The 14,824-nt window shown below is 52.1% G+C and overlaps 9 protein-coding genes across 20 annotated transcripts in view; 6 read left to right on the forward strand and 3 right to left on the reverse strand.

Annotated features, from left to right (window-relative positions):
* The window catches only part of H257_11017 (hypothetical protein), an 8,102-nt gene extending 6,666 nt beyond the window's left edge, over positions 1-1,436 (reverse strand). For all 5 annotated transcript variants that reach the window (XM_009837808.1, XM_009837809.1, XM_009837810.1 and 2 more), the window contains exons 1-2: positions 616-1,436; positions 246-567 (exon numbers count right to left, since the gene is read on the reverse strand). In XM_009837808.1, coding sequence (XP_009836110.1) covers positions 246-567; positions 616-1,404 — 1,111 coding nt within the window. In that variant the 5' untranslated portion in view covers positions 1,405-1,436. The remainder of the gene's footprint in view (positions 1-245; positions 568-615) is intronic.
* A 352-nt stretch (positions 1,437-1,788) lies between these two features.
* H257_11018 (hypothetical protein) lies at positions 1,789-4,620 on the forward strand. The gene is made up of 2 exons (XM_009837813.1): positions 1,789-4,367; positions 4,430-4,620. Exons 1-2 carry the CDS (start codon positions 1,827-1,829, stop codon positions 4,556-4,558), a joined length of 2,670 nt encoding a protein of 889 aa, XP_009836115.1. The 5' UTR covers positions 1,789-1,826; the 3' UTR covers positions 4,559-4,620.
* A 140-nt stretch (positions 4,621-4,760) lies between these two features.
* Positions 4,761-5,204, forward strand: H257_11019 (hypothetical protein). The gene has a single exon (XM_009837814.1). It carries the CDS (start codon positions 4,789-4,791, stop codon positions 5,131-5,133), a length of 345 nt encoding a protein of 114 aa, XP_009836116.1. The 5' UTR covers positions 4,761-4,788; the 3' UTR covers positions 5,134-5,204.
* Positions 5,205-5,472: 268 nt separating this feature from the next.
* H257_11020 (hypothetical protein) lies at positions 5,473-6,859 on the forward strand. 5 transcript variants are annotated; one of them, XM_009837816.1, is made up of 7 exons: positions 5,473-5,734; positions 5,795-5,860; positions 5,910-5,975; positions 6,032-6,103; positions 6,163-6,228; positions 6,286-6,500; positions 6,551-6,859. In XM_009837816.1, the coding sequence occupies exons 1-7, from the start codon at positions 5,493-5,495 to the stop codon at positions 6,742-6,744; spliced, it is 921 nt and encodes a 306-aa protein (XP_009836118.1). In that variant the 5' UTR covers positions 5,473-5,492; the 3' UTR covers positions 6,745-6,859. The 5 variants fall into 5 exon arrangements, with proteins under 5 accessions (XP_009836118.1, XP_009836117.1, XP_009836121.1 ...); XM_009837815.1 differs by having other exon boundaries at positions 6,163-6,500; XM_009837819.1 differs by having other exon boundaries at positions 6,286-6,859.
* A 1,721-nt stretch (positions 6,860-8,580) lies between these two features.
* On the forward strand, positions 8,581-10,006 carry H257_11021 (hypothetical protein). Of its 3 annotated transcripts, XM_009837821.1 has the most exons (7): positions 8,581-8,910; positions 8,969-9,043; positions 9,097-9,162; positions 9,215-9,289; positions 9,348-9,413; positions 9,469-9,668; positions 9,720-10,006. In XM_009837821.1, exons 1-7 carry the CDS (start codon positions 8,621-8,623, stop codon positions 9,905-9,907), a joined length of 960 nt encoding a protein of 319 aa, XP_009836123.1. In that variant the 5' UTR covers positions 8,581-8,620; the 3' UTR covers positions 9,908-10,006. The 3 variants fall into 3 exon arrangements, with proteins under 3 accessions (XP_009836123.1, XP_009836122.1, XP_009836124.1); XM_009837820.1 differs by having other exon boundaries at positions 9,469-10,006; XM_009837822.1 differs by lacking the exon at positions 9,348-9,413.
* A 139-nt stretch (positions 10,007-10,145) lies between these two features.
* On the reverse strand, positions 10,146-11,190 carry H257_11022 (spermidine synthase). Its single transcript, XM_009837823.1, has one exon. It carries the CDS (start codon positions 11,172-11,174, stop codon positions 10,182-10,184), a length of 993 nt encoding a protein of 330 aa, XP_009836125.1. The 5' UTR covers positions 11,175-11,190; the 3' UTR covers positions 10,146-10,181.
* A 91-nt stretch (positions 11,191-11,281) lies between these two features.
* On the forward strand, positions 11,282-13,386 carry H257_11023 (hypothetical protein). Its single transcript, XM_009837824.1, has 2 exons — positions 11,282-12,313; positions 12,359-13,386. Exons 1-2 carry the CDS (start codon positions 11,579-11,581, stop codon positions 12,866-12,868), a joined length of 1,245 nt encoding a protein of 414 aa, XP_009836126.1. The 5' UTR covers positions 11,282-11,578; the 3' UTR covers positions 12,869-13,386.
* On the reverse strand, positions 12,326-13,526 carry H257_11024 (nuclear transcription factor Y subunit beta). The gene is made up of 2 exons (XM_009837825.1): positions 13,474-13,526; positions 12,326-13,394 (listed from the first exon to the last, which is right to left on the reverse strand). Exon 2 carries the CDS (start codon positions 13,343-13,345, stop codon positions 12,974-12,976), a length of 372 nt encoding a protein of 123 aa, XP_009836127.1. The 5' UTR covers positions 13,346-13,394; positions 13,474-13,526; the 3' UTR covers positions 12,326-12,973.
* A 157-nt stretch (positions 13,527-13,683) lies between these two features.
* Positions 13,684-14,419, forward strand: H257_11025. Of its 2 annotated transcripts, none has more exons than XM_009837827.1 (2): positions 13,684-14,213; positions 14,258-14,419. In XM_009837827.1, the coding sequence occupies exons 1-2, from the start codon at positions 13,938-13,940 to the stop codon at positions 14,318-14,320; spliced, it is 339 nt and encodes a 112-aa protein (XP_009836129.1). In that variant the 5' UTR covers positions 13,684-13,937; the 3' UTR covers positions 14,321-14,419. The 2 variants fall into 2 exon arrangements, with proteins under 2 accessions (XP_009836129.1, XP_009836128.1); XM_009837826.1 differs by having other exon boundaries at positions 13,692-14,213; positions 14,263-14,408.
* The last annotated feature ends 405 nt before the right edge of the window (positions 14,420-14,824 follow it).

Here is a 14,824-nt window from a genome sequence, read left to right on the forward strand (position 1 = left end):
GGAATGACATGACCAATATATATATATATATATATATATATATATACCGAATCATCCACAATAGAATGAAAAAAATAATATTTGGAATGACATGCCCAATATATATACTTATATATATACCGAATCATCCACAATAGAATGAAAAAAAAAAGATTTGGAATGACATGCCCAATATATATATATATATATATATATATATATATATCGTGGCAAGCGCTCAAGAAGGTAGTATACTACATGCATACCTCCAATCCAGCTCCCGATGAAGCCCTTGATCTGAATCGCTTGGGACACTGGCGCCCGGTCGATGATCGTGGGGCCGTACAGAATGTCTTGGTTGAGCACAGACAGCCCCGCAAAGTACTGGCAGTCCACGGGCGGGTCTTCCACAAAGATCTGCGAGTACGTGGCGAACGGGTACCGCGCATTGAGGTACGTTTCAAAGAACGTGACGAAATGGGGGTCTCGAAACTGGGTGGACGTGGTGAGGTCTGCGACACGGTCCGGGAGGCAAAAGTGCGCGACGCGCGGCATGTGTTCGGCGATGTGCATGCGAAATGGCCCGACCTACACCAGTAGCATGGGTGAGAACGGGACAGGAGGAGGAGGATGTACGGCAAATCCAACGAGGCTGCAGCTGGTCTTGGTGTTGATCACGAACCGGAACGAGCGGTGGAGTTTGTGCGCGTCCAAGCTTTGGCCCACCAGACGACCGCTGCACACGGCCACGCAAGACGCCGGCACGATCAATTCCAGACGGAAAGTACACTTGTCACTGAGCAAATCGCGGCACGGCATCCACGTGCGCGCGCCATCGCAGAGACCGCCAAAGGGACCGCAATACGTGTACATGTGCGGCACGCGTTCGGGATGCAAGGCGTCTGGCAACATGAAGCGAACGCCGCCGCGAGGATTCGACACTGTGTACTCGATGCGGACGACGACCGGCGCAAAGGCCGTGGAACTGGGTGGGAGGTGGTTGGACGAGTCCCACACCGCAGTGGCATCGCGCTCGTCGTCGGTTGCGGTTTCGATGTCCGATTTTTTCTCGTCGTCGACGGTGCTGTCGTTTTGGTCCACGATACGAACTGTAGGCGGCATTTCAATCACCAAGGTCCCTTCCTTCGACGCAACAATCGCCCCGCGGTAGAACAAGTCGAACGAGTTCCAGTCTCGGTAGCTCTCTTGGACGACCTCACTGAGGAAATCATGGTGCTCAAATCGTGCTTCGACGCCGTTCACAGTCACCTTGGACACCACGCATTGCCGACAATGCACCCGGATCCGCTTGATGCTATCAATTTTGGGAGCCAGGATGAGTTCTGACACACCTTCCAGGCGTCGACCCATGAGATCCACATGCAGCCGAAGGCGTTGCTGCAGGTACTCGAAGTCCGACATCATCGCGCCGCCACCTCGTGCTCCACAATTTCTCGAAATTGGGAAATGAGAGCGTTTACCGCGTTCATACGGATAATATGGTACTTTGTCCGGATCCATGACAAATCGTACTATTAATAGTAGTATTACTACGAGTACTAGTAGTACTGGTAGTATTACTACTAGTACTCGTAATACTCCGGAGTAATGAATCCAAGCAATTGGTTAGCAACGTCAAAATGGAAAATCAAGAACGCCTTGTGATTGGCTGGATTTGCATTGAATTTTCATGATTTGACAAATCATGTTGCGTGATTGATGGAATCACAACCGGAATGTGAATTGATATATCCGGCATATCCGGAGGGTTGAAAGCGATGGGCACCCAATCAGCGGGCAGGAAAGCATTTTCCCTCCATTCTCGTTGTCGGAGAAGAACCAGCAAGATGCGCCTGGCAGACTTTCCTGGGATCGCATCGATCTTGACACGGCTGGACGCGAGGAATGTGTCCCGCACGCAGAAGCTGCTAGACATGATCAAGAGTTCGTTGGTGAATCATGAGCATCTGCATTCTGTGGCGACCACCACACCTACAACACCCATCGGTGGGGTCAACTCATCAAACCAAGACAACGTGTGGATCATGTCGGCGTTATTTGCCATCTTATGCTCCAATGAGTTGGAGAAGGAACGGGATCCATCAAGCGACGTTCAGACCCCAACACCAGTCACCCTCCAGGAACTCATGGAAGGCTGCCAAGTGCATTTGAGTCCGTTTCTGTCGAGCTTTACAGGTCTGTTCAATATGCTCATCTTGGACTTGAGCCCCGACCTGCTCCACCGCGCCAACGTTCTCAAGGAACGTCTCACCGTGGCTGCGATTCTCCATTCCAAGTACGACCAACTGTGGCATCGATACGCGGACGTGAATACCAAGCCCGCGACGGACGGCCGTCGGCAACACCTCTACGAAGCGGGGTGGCTCGTGTTTGTGATCGTGCGCTCTCGTCTGCAGATGCAACATGCCGGCCTCGAAGAGCTGTACTACCTCCTCCTCGCCGTGCTGAACCTCGTGCTGTCACACCTTCCCAATCCAAAGTCCGTCGAAGCCGAGGTCGCCGCCGCCTTGAGCTCCCTCAGTAGCACCGCCACTCCATCGCCGTCGCAACTCTTGGAACAACTGTGCGCCAAGCCAGCCGTCCATCGAGCCGACGTCGAGCGCGCCATCGCTGCGCTGTCCGTCGAGCTCCACGCGCTAGACGACGAGGCGGTGCTCACATCCAACGCCACCGTGAAGAATGCCAACTACTTTGACCCGACTGTGCTTCCAGACAACGTGCACAACTTGGCCACGCATTACCGGGAAACGTACATGGTGCATCTGTACGACCTGGACGAGTCGCACTTCCTCACGCCCGCGCTCAAGCTGACGCTGCTCGGTCCGCCGCGCGACGAGGCCCCGCCGCCGACCACGCCAGCGTTTTACGCGCCAGTGGTGGGAAGTACCTCGATCGACCAGGCGTGGCAGTGGCAGGGCCAGTACAAGCCCACGCAGCGCCCCGTGACCCCTTCCCGCGTAGCCAGCCCCCGCCCCGCCATAGCGCAGACCCCCGTGACCGCCGCCGTGGAAACCAACAGCTGGATCCGGTCGGTTCTGATGCCGCTGCCGCCGCATCCGTCGGACACTCTCCGGCGGCACTTCGACCAGTGCGCGTCGATGCCCGAGGCGGCGGCCAACATTTCGCAGTGGACGGACGAGCTCATGAACAAGTTGTCGTTGCCGACGTCGCACCAGCAACGGTTGCTGCATGTCGGTAGTACTAGTAGTAGTACTAGCAGTAGTAGCCACGTGGAAGGCAGTTTGACCAAGACCAAAGCGATGGGGCTTGGGTTGTTTTACAAGGTCCTGGAGGCGCTGTTGGACGCGGAAGCCGTGCGGATCCAGTCGGGGGACTTTTCGGCGTTGCTTAGCAACTCGAGCTTTACACGCGCGCTGTTTGCATGCAGCATGGAGGTGGTGCTCAAGGCGCACAGCTTGGTGTCGCTCGCATTTCCGCAGTTGCTCACGACATGTGATGTGGATGCATTTGACTTTGGCAAGATCATCGAGAGCTTTGTCAAGCGCGCGCCGCAGTTGCCGTCGGAACTCAAGCGGCACATGCGAGACCTGGAGCAGACGGTACTGGACTCGCTCGTGTGGGCGTCGTCGTCGGGGCTGCATCCGTTGCTGAGCAACCCGCAGCTCAAGTCGGCCGCGATTCTACAACTGTTCTTTCGCAAGGTGTTAGCCCTCGCCGCGAATCGCATCTTGGCCCTCGGCCAGCATCTGCAGCTGGACGCGCCCTTGCTGAACCAGGTGTGGACTACCGTGAAGGAGTGCATCTCGGTCCATCACTCGAGTCTGCTCCGTAATCGGCATTTGGACCACATGATCCTGTGTGCACTTTACGGCGTGTGCAAAGTCAACCACGTCGTGCCTGAAGTCACATTCAAGCGAGTGCTCGACGGGTACAAGCGCGTGTACCCGACCGTGAGCAAGGCCAGCATCGTGCGAGAGATTCCGTTAGATACCCCCACTGCCAAGGGTGACGTGATTAAGTTTTACAACCGGTGCTTCATCCCGACGTTGAAGGCGTTCTTGCTGCAGTTCCAGCTCCACGACCAACAGGCGACCGCCGCGGACGTGGCCGTGACCCCGTTTCTTAGCAACGACGGTAACAAGGCCATGGTCATCTCGGACAACGAAGTGATCGCGGACGCCGCGACCCTCGCGGTCGAACGGCTGCGGCAGACTACCACCACAGCAACGACGTCCGAGTTGCTCACGGACATCCAACCCCTCCCGAGACCTTCCCAGCGCGCGTCGCCCAAGCGAGTCCTCAGCTCCAACTTGTACATTTCCCCGCTTCGGCAGCCCCGCCACCAGCGCGCCGCCCTCACGCCGCGCACCCATGCCCTGTACGCGTTTGGCGAAAGTCCTGCCAGGGTACGTGAGTTGCCGCCTCTGTTGTTCTTGGCATAAGATGATGGAATGCTTCCATGGTGTAGGACCTAGCCTTGATCAACCGAGCCGTGAACCCCAAGGGGATTCGAGTGAACGCATTACAGATCACCACGGACGACCACACGACGACGACACAGTCAAGTCCAAAGCGGCTACGGATGACAATCGAGTAGTAGTACAGTAGCAAGTTAAGTGTACGGTACAGTTAAATAATATAGTTTGATGAATTGGGTGATTGATTTGTCGAAATGTATTTTTTGATAATATATACGGAGTTTCGTCGTTTGGATACTAAAAGGAAATCAAACGTGCCGTAATAAAAACACACGATATAAATACTTATCCGGATACTGGACTTGCTACTTATTACCAGTACCCCTTTCTTCAATTGTACGGGGCGGCGATGGTGGTGTTACAGACGGACGGAGCCCACTGGGATGACTTTGAAGCCAAGGTGCGCGTCCTGAGTGACAAATCGCCGCATCAGCTGAAGCTGTCGTTCAAGTTCAAGCCAAAGACGAGTCTCGTGGTGCGGGCTGTGAACGAGGGCGACTCGCGGCCAATTGTGCTACAGTGTAAATCGAACGAACAGACTCACGTCGGGCGGGTGGCCAAGCTGCTCAAGCTGAGCATGGTCGAAGTCCTGGGACCGTTGTCACACGAGGTAGCGACGCCGCTGTCTCCCTCGGCGAAGAAGAAGGCGAAGAAGAACAAGGGCAAGGCCACTGTTTCAAAGTCATCGAAATAGAGTAACACTGATCAGTCGATCAAATGCAGAAATCACTTGGTGCGACGATACACTGTAAGAGTGCTTCGGGCGACAAAGTATACGTATAGTACCAGCCCAGTCCAGAACTCTCTCTAGCAATCTCCATCTCACGCGAACCCACGCAGTGTGCGGATAGCGACAGTCCTGTTGACTGAAATGGCTCTTGCGGACGGACCTGCTGGTGCGCCGCATGTTGCGCGGTTCGTAAAGCCTCTGGAAATATTTGACTTGGAAAATGTATGGCACCCATGCATCCGGAGCCAAATGTTCTCACCACACTGTGATTGGTCCTTGAAAAGCTCACCGACTCACACATTTGCAAAACACAGAGATCGACCATGCAGGTCCCTCGTCAGTTCATGATTCTGCTGCTTGCGGCGGGACATGTAGTACGTGCGCAGAACGCCACGACACTATGGGGCGTGTGCCCGGAGACCATTATCGCCCCCACCGACATGGCGATGTGCCTGCAGGAAGCCAGTGGCGCGATCGTCCCAAGTCCCAAGTCTGCTCGCGACGTCGACTTGACTGCGCGCGGCATTCAAGTGGTCGGAAGCCTTCCCAGTGAAGCCGCATCCCTGTACGCATGCAGTTTGTATCTCTCTCTCTATGTACAAGCATGCTGATTTTGAACCGCTAGCAACTTGTCCAACAACTCGATCCGTGACATTCCCGCCTATGTGCCAAACAGCCAACTGACGGCCTTGTACGCCTCGTCCATCGCACTTGACGCTCATCGTATGCTTTGCGCTTAGAAACCTCACGTTCAATGCATTCACGCAGGCCAGCGCACTGGCGCTTCCGCCATCCATCACGACCTTGTACATTCGTCGCTTCCCATGTTGACCAACCTTGGTCACATCAATCATGATACTAGGGACCTCAGCCACAACTTTATCACGCGGCTTTTCCGATGGACAGCATTAGACAACTCGTTTGTGACCACACTGTACGTGTCCTGGGGTATCATTGTGTCCGCTCACGAGTGTCTGGCTGCATGATGCTCAGCATTCTCAAGAACAACCGCCTGAGCATGATCCGGGAAACTGTGTTCCCTTCCACGTTGATGCACCTGTGCGTGCTATCTATGGAGTTTTGGCTGACTCTAATGGTTGCTTTCATCGGGGGCAGGGACTTGACAGGCAACCCCCTGCGGTCGTTCGACGTGTCGCCAGCTACGTTTGCCCTGCTCACGAAACCCAACTTTGTGCTCAAGCTGGACCGGCCGCTGGCGGCGGACGTGGTCGCGACGTGCGTCGGCGCTCCGATGCTGCTGCCCAATCACCCCAACACGTACTTGTGTGTGTACAACGGCAGTCACGAGGATGTTTCGTCCATGGCATTTGGTATGTCATCACAGGTTGATGTTATATATATATCATATATCATTTTGTAGCGTTTTTGGCCAAGTACACGATCGTGTTGGTGGCACTGTTTGTGGTGCTCATGGTGGTGAGAAGGTACTTCCGACGCCGGTTGGACCGAAGGATGCAACTCATGCCTCGAGACACGTACTTGAGCTCCAACTGCAACTTTCTCGACAACGAGCCCATTCAATACCGGCAAACGGTCCAGCTGCCTCGTCAGTAGTTGCTGCTGGCTACTGGTAGAGATAGATAGATGCCTTGTCTGTTGAATAGTATGGTTCCACGAATATATACTACAGTATGTATGCACGTGTCAAATATAATAGATTGTTTGTTAATATTGTCGATTTGATACAAATTTGGGGAGGGAAACCGATACACAATCGATCTGATTGGTTGAATTTCATTGAGACGGTTTTGATTGGTTATTAATTTTGAGCTCGTCTGAAGTAGCCAATCAAATCGATTTAAATTCCAACGAGAAACCACGCCACAACACGAAATTTCACTCGAAAGCACAAAGAAATTTACTCATAACATTGGTTATATTCTGTTAATCACTCAGTCATTTCCAAAATAGGTCCAGGCATTGGTCGAAACCATCACATTTTCCAATAACACCCAATAAATTGCTAAAAGATTTTGCAATTAGTTTGTGACGTGGTAATTGGTCAAGAGGTCTACTACACCATTTTGCGTTTAATTCCAGCGTATTTTCGATATATTTCCACCAACCTCCGATATATTTCACCGAATCGCCAATATAATTCACCCAACCTCCATTATATTTCACGCCGACGTAAAATATCGCCGTTATATTTCACCCAACCTACGGTTAATTCCAACCTTCGAAAATATAATTCACCTAACAATCATTATAATTCGAGCTGGTAATCTAGAAAGATCGAAGCGCGCGAAGAGTTTCGCGCGCTTTCACCACTTTTGAATCTGAGCTCGATGGAAGAGGCCATCCCTGTACCACAAACTCCGGTACATCTCTCTGTTGACCGCTAACATGACGTGTCAAGACGCTTTGTTCTTAAAACTAGGGCCGTACTCCCCGATGTTGAACCCGATCGAGAATATGTGGCCGGCGTTGAAGAGCCGCATTAAGACATCTTTGCGCGAACGAGTCGCGGCCTTTATGGGGCCACCGCCAGACGGACAGACTTAAAAGATGTAACTCAACAATGAATTAGGAATTGAGCCGAATCGTTTGCATGTGTCCACGGCCCGCCTTGAACTGTTCTATGTCCGTGCAGAGAACATGGAAGACATGGACGTTGGTGCTTGAGCCGTAGATGTCGTAGAGATGTTGTGTGGGTTGGTTTTAATTTACTTTCCATGAAATATACCGGTGGTCAGGTGAAATATATTTTCGAAAGGTGAAATTAAGTGTTGGTTGGGTGAATTATATCCGAGGTTGGGTGAAATATAATGGCCAAATTTCAATTCGGCGTGAAATATAATGGAGGTTGGGTGAATTATATTGGCGATTCGGTGAAATATATCGGAGGTTAGTGACAGTACTACGTAGTACTGTACTACAGTACTGTTGTACTGGTGTACTATTAATAGTAGTAGCTGGCACCTTGTCGAGACTCGACCAATCCAAGATACTGAAAGAACAGCAGTGCTCAATGCCATGGCCAGCTGGCCTGACGTGGCGAGTGCATTTGAAAAGTCTGCCAATGGGACACCCCAGACATAGCATTTCCTAGACGAAGAAATATATTTCTCGAAATTCTCATAATCACTCGAATAACGCTTGTACAAACCAAATACATGCTACGCCTTGGCTTGCTGTCGACGGCGCTAATAACCAAGGTATAGTGTAACTTATGAGAATGGCGTGGCCGCGTAAGATCTCTACTATTATTATTGACGTTGACCGGCCAAATGCAATCGAAAAATAGTATCATCGTGGGATACTGAAACCAAGTCAATCCGTGTGAATACATAAATCCATGAAGAAATATTAATTGTGAAACGGCCGGCCATGTTTGCGACACCACATGTGTTGATAATGATCTTCAAAATGCAGAATTTTTCTCGAGAACAACCACCAAGAAGAATGGACCATTTTGAATCTAGCGGCCATGGTAGCATCCGTTGCTCTGACATGCGCGATGCTTCTTGGGGCCAATGCAGTCCTTGGCGTCACCACCACCACCAACAGCAGCAGAAGCAGCACTACCGTGTCCTTGCTCGTGTCGTGCCCCAACAGAACAAACAGTAGTACCATCCAAAGGACCGTCGGACGCCCGATATCAGTGTGTCTGTCGAACGGAAGTGCCATTACGAGTGTCAAGGTGATCGACAAGGCGATCAACCTGTCGCGTCGAAACATCTCTGTCATCACCAGGCTGCCCCCGTTTGTAGCCAGCATGTACGTAGCCACAGTGATCATCGTTGGGGGCTACGGGGGTTGACATGTCGATATGTAGAGACTTGTCTTACAACTTCATTCAAAGCATTCCATCCGCCACAAGTGAAGCAGCCGACGTCGCTCTTCTTTCACTGTAACCATATTGACCTCGTAGAACACCAAGTTCTACTCATTCTTATCATGTAGAAACCTCAGTCACAACGCACTCTCGTCGTCAATCTCGTTGCTCTTGGCGTCCACCGTCCAAACACTGTAAGCAAGTCTAGCTCATCCACCCACTTACAGTGATCCTCCTTGTGGCTAGGGACTTGAGCTACAACCACATCGTCACAGTGTCCAGTGATTACGCCGAGAGACTGCCGCGACAGCTCAAGACTCTGTACGTGCTATTACCTCAAGTCCAAACAATGTGATAGCGTATGTACGTGTATGTGCAGGTCACTCAAGGGCAATGGCCTAACGAGCATCGACGGCAGACATCTGCCGACCTCGTTACAGCACCTGTAATTAGTGTGAACCTCCTCGACAACTCTATTCACATGTGGTTATGTACCCTAGGGACCTGACTGAGAACAGCGTCGAGTCCATACTTGTGGACGCACCAAGCTATGCTTTACTGAGCCACCCCGAGTTTGACTTGATGATCGAACCTGACCAAACCGCCAAGCCCACCAGCCCGCTCTGCATCCAGCCCCCACCTCGCGTCAAGGACAACTTCATCTGTCTGATCGCCGCGTCCCAGGGCCTCTTGCTCACAGGTGTGACAGTCTGTAGTTCATACAGTAACATGATCGGAACATATTCGGTAGCGTTTGTGGGCAAGTACATGCTCGGGTTCGTCGTGGTGACCGTGACCGCGTACGCGTTGTGGCAGTCCATGAAGCAGTTCCAGTCTTCCGCGACTGCCAACAATGGTGGAGTGCTGGCGGGCATTCAAGAGCGATCGACGTACATTAGCTCCAACTACTTGGAACCAAAGACCTCGCCTCTGCGTTAGCAGCATATTGCATTGTTGATTTGGGTAACTTGCGAAATCAAGTAGTAGTAGTACTACTAGTAGTGTTAAATGTCAGTCACAGTGTCACATGCGATCTTTGCAATGACGTGAGCATGAATATGTCATTATGATGAATGTTAGACATACAGTAAGTTTGAGGATATGCCGTAGAAAGTGGAGGTTATGTAGTAGTACTACTAGTAGGTAGTACTAGTATGCTGCTCTACTGTACATCCATGGAACTGCAACAATAATCAATCTCGTTATTGGTCGATTAAGGGTTGGAGCGGTGGGATTTGCGGACGGGGCTGATCTTCTTCTCGGCAAACGCGGGCAAGACGAACGCGGCTTCGTGCACCTTGGACGTGTAGTATTCGAGGGTTTCCGCGGTCTTGGCGTCGACGATGCGCTTGGGCTTGTTCAACGCGTCCACCGAGTCGTCCAGCGAGCACAGGACAAACCCGATTTGGCCTGACGGGTAGGTCGGGATCGTCGTGTACGCGTACTGGACGGTGGGGAAGAACTGGCCCACGCGGCCGAGCACGTCCGCGATCAAGTCCAAGTGCAGCCACAAGCACTCGCCTTGGGTGGACACGATGCCGTTCGGGTTGAGCGCGTTCTTGAGGTTTTCGTAGAATTCCGAGCGGAACAACACTTCGGCGGGGCCCACCGGATCCGACGAGTCGACGATGATCACGTCGAACTTGCCGCATTCGCCCGAGCGCAAGTACTCGGCGGCGTCTTGGAACAACAACGTCAAGCGAGGGTCTTCCAACGAGGCAGACATCTTGGGGAGATACTTGCGGGACACTTCCGTGACCTTGGGGTCGATCTCGCACATGACGATCTTCTCCACGCCGGTGTGCTTGGCGACTTCGCGCGCGACACCTCCGTCACCACCGCCGACGATGAGCACCGACTTGGGGTTCGCGTGCGAGTACAAGGGCAAGTGCGTGATCATTTCTTGGTACGCAAACTCGTCGCGTTCCGTGGCCTGGATCACACCGTCCAACACGAGCACGTTGCCGTACGTTTCGGACTTGAACACGAGCACGTCTTGGAAGTCCGACTTGCCGTGAAAGAGCACTTCTTCCTGCGCGAGGCAGAACTTTTGGCCCGGCCACATGGCTTCGGTCTCGCTGAACCAGGTCGTTTGCTTGGCGTTGGTGGTCATGTTCTTGCGCAGCCCGAGGGGTTTTGGAAAATGGAAGGCCCTGGACCACTTCAACTCGAGGCGGCTGAGGTGGCGGAAGGTTCGCCTCTGCATCGTATTGGTGGCTGCGGTTAGGTGACGATTTGATTGGCCGGCGACGAATTTTTTTGCCGTGGTATACAAACACCAAGTCACAATGAACCATATGGTTATATTAGTAGTACCCATGGACCAATGGAAAGATTTTTGACGCTGGACTGGTTGATGGGGACGGATATGTTGCCGCCGCCGGCAACACTGCGACATGGCCGCCGCACGTCGGGTGTGGATACCGAACACGGAGGAACGCGATGGAAGCGAGGTGTATGTATGGATACGGTAACGATGCGACGGCATACCCACATGTGATGTGTTAGGGCGAAGATGTCGTCGAGCGTCAGTGGTGAAACGACATGTAACTGGATGGAGTTTCACGCCTCCCAAGACGGTTGATCGATCGGTCGGTCGGGCAGAGCATTATGTCGACGACCCCCATCTCTCTCGTGGATGTGGCCAATGACAGTCGCCAGGACGTACCACGGAAAGCTACCCAGGAGAGGAGTGGCGTCGAGGCGGTCGAGTCCGTCGCGGCTGCACCGCCAGTGGGAAATGCAGTCAACAAGAGGCCGACGCTCATGGATGTGGCCAAAGACAACACCATGCCAGCATCGTCGTCGTTGATGCAAGTAGCCGCTTCCACTCCTTCAACGACCACATCAACCACCGCGCCATCGCTCATGAGTGTAGCTGCAGCGCCGCCAAAAACGTTGCTCAGTACCGTGGATGTGGCTGCTCCTCGCAAATCCCTCGTCGCGTCCGTCGCTTCCACTTCGAGCGATCCATCGGCCCTAGTGGCGGTGGCCCACAACTTACGACAAGACCCGACGTCCACATTTGGCAAGTCCGTCAAGGTGACGGATGTGGCCGCGAAGATGGACAAGGAGCGTGATGTGGAGATCACGGCGGCACTCCACGCGTCGTCCGTGGCTGTTAGGGCTGAAAACGACCAAGTGGCCAAGCAAGTTCTTCCGCAACTGGTCAAAGATGTCAAGCAACAAGTCGAAACCAAAATAGCTAAGGCAGTGTTGATTGAAACTGCCGCCGAAGTACAACGCGACCAAGCCAGGGCCAAGGCAGTGCTTCAAGCTTGTGCTGTGGAAGTCAAGAAGGAGGTTCCTGCCGTCCTGTCGAGCCCATCCCCCACCTACAGCCAAGTAAGGTGACTCTTTCAGCACGTTCATCATGGAAGAGCTTGGTAGGATTATGAAGACGAGGTGGTCGAGGCGGTCAAGGCTACGAAGCAAGGTGGTCGGAATGACAACCAGCGCGACGTTGAAGGGCCTGCGGAGGTCGAACGCACGGCCACATCCTCAGACAAAGGCCACCGCGAGTTCCTTGTCGCTGTGTTTCGAGGAAACATGCAGAAACTTCGAGCGATGATAGAGTCGGACGGGGACCTTGTGCATGCGACCGACCAACACGGATGGAACGGACTGCATTGGGCTGCGTCCCAAGGACATGGAGACGTCCTCAAGTTCTTGCTGCAGATCGGAGCGGTCGCGCATGCCGCCGAGCCAGTCAACTTGTGGTCCCCGCTGCATGTTGCGGTTATCCGGGCACATGTACCATGCGTGAAGCTGCTCTTAGACCACGGCGGCGCGGCGGTGTCTGTGACACAGAAGGACGTGTACGGAGATCGACCGATAGATTGCGCCGTGAACCTCACTGGTCGCTTACGCACACAGATGCTGGCACTGCTCGAAAGATGATGAATCGTGTGAGGGGAAAGAGATACATAAGGATTAAAAGAGGAAGGAACGAGGTCTATCTACAAGGGAGATCGTCTTCAACGAGGACGACGTAGCAGGAAGCACCTAACTCGACGCGCCAAACGATCCCACGTTGTCCTTCTTGTCGGATTTCTCCACCTTCACACTTTCCCGGTACTTTTGGAGGTATAACTTGAGGGGCTCCACGTACGAATCGAAGCCCAATGTGCTCATGGCCCAGATGATGTCGTCGCCGTTGATAGTCTTCCGCTTCTCTTGCTGACACTTGTCACTGGCCTCGGACGTGATGAACGAAATGAACTCGGACACGCACTCCTGCACGGTTTCCTTGCCGTCCTTGGCGATCTTGGCCGTGTTGGGAAGGGATACCTTCATGATGCGGGAGATGTTGGCCGTAGGAAGGAACCGATCTTGTTCACGGATCTCATCGTCGTTCAGGTCGTCCTTGCTGCTCATGATGGTGCTTCCTTGGTTGGTAAAGGTGAGAATGGGACGCCAGGTAGTACTAAGCGTGTAATTTAATAACCACGGCAATGTATTTTATATACAAGATGAAAATGTATACTTGAAGTGAGTATTCAAACCTGTGAAGAATTAAAATATTTCGTGCAGTCAACGTTTGAAAATTCAAATTTACCACACAGACGGTGGAATTTTATGAACTGAAGTTCGGTATTGGCTGGCTTGTTCTATAATTTATGATGTCGAGGGAGATAGCCAATCAAACGCCGACTTGGCTGTATTTTAACCAATAAAAACGATCAATGAAATACCAACGTCAACAAGGACACTGCGTGAAGAGAGCATGATCACATTCAGTGGGTTGGATAGCTGTGTACTGCGTGGCACCACTGTACTGCGTGGCACCACTGCGTTGTGACCAACAACGATGTGCAGTTAAAACAGTGGTTCATACTTCATGACTATAATCTAGGCGAACGAGCCAATGACCGCGTTCACTGCGAGGGCGACGGTTGATAGCATGCCGACTTGGAAGGCAATGGTTCGGGGAAGGAATACAGCGTTCGCAAATGCAATCGAGTGAACAATGCGGCTCACAGTGAAGACAACAAACAGGACGCTGGTGGCGGTGCCGTTGCCTCCCGCCACAATCGACACCCACGCCATGATGATACCAAACGGCAAGTTTTCCAGATCGTTGCCAACGATGCGACCCCATCGCGCTTCTTTGGCCTTGGCTGCTTCGACTTTCTCGTCGGACGTTTCAGGAATGAACGCTCGTTGCTGTGGGGCCGTCGTAGCCGCAAACGCCATGTCTTCAGGTGGACGTGTGGCTGTCTTAAACTTGGAGCCACCTTGGATCGTAAGTGTCACGATATACTTGACGTACAACGCCAATGTGCACAGCGTAGCGATGCGGACGTCGGAGATCGAGACGGGCATGTGTGGAGGCGAGTGATCGAAGGTTAATGAGGATGCCGTGGCATGATTTGTGGAACCGACTTCCAAGGACTTCGCCAACAAGATTATAGATATTGCATCATTTATTACGCTCGCTTCAAATACTGGTACTGATATTACTATTAATATTAATAATAGTGAAGTACTAGTACTACAGTCTGGAACAAAACTATAGCCGCACCCCAAAATTTTCAAGTTGACATTTTTGTTTTTGTCCATTACAGAAGCCGCTAGTACCATTCGACGCATATTAAAAAATGATTACAATCTACACTTAGCATTACTATGGACGATCAATGGTATTTACAAAAAATGATAAAACGTGTATTTTAGTTGGTGCAAAACTATAGCCGCACTTACAATATGTGCACTAATAGTCGATTGTGGCACCCCTTTTCAAGATGACTTGAGCCATGCGAGTTGGCATGCTGTCCACGAGGGTCCTGCAATACGCGAGAGTGATGCGGTTCCACTCAAACTGAATTTTGCACTTCAAATCTTCGACATTGTCGA

This window comes from Aphanomyces astaci (assembly GCF_000520075.1).
Source record: "Aphanomyces astaci strain APO3 unplaced genomic scaffold supercont1.31, whole genome shotgun sequence".
Lineage (NCBI taxonomy): Eukaryota > Oomycota > Saprolegniomycetes > Saprolegniales > Verrucalvaceae > Aphanomyces > Aphanomyces astaci.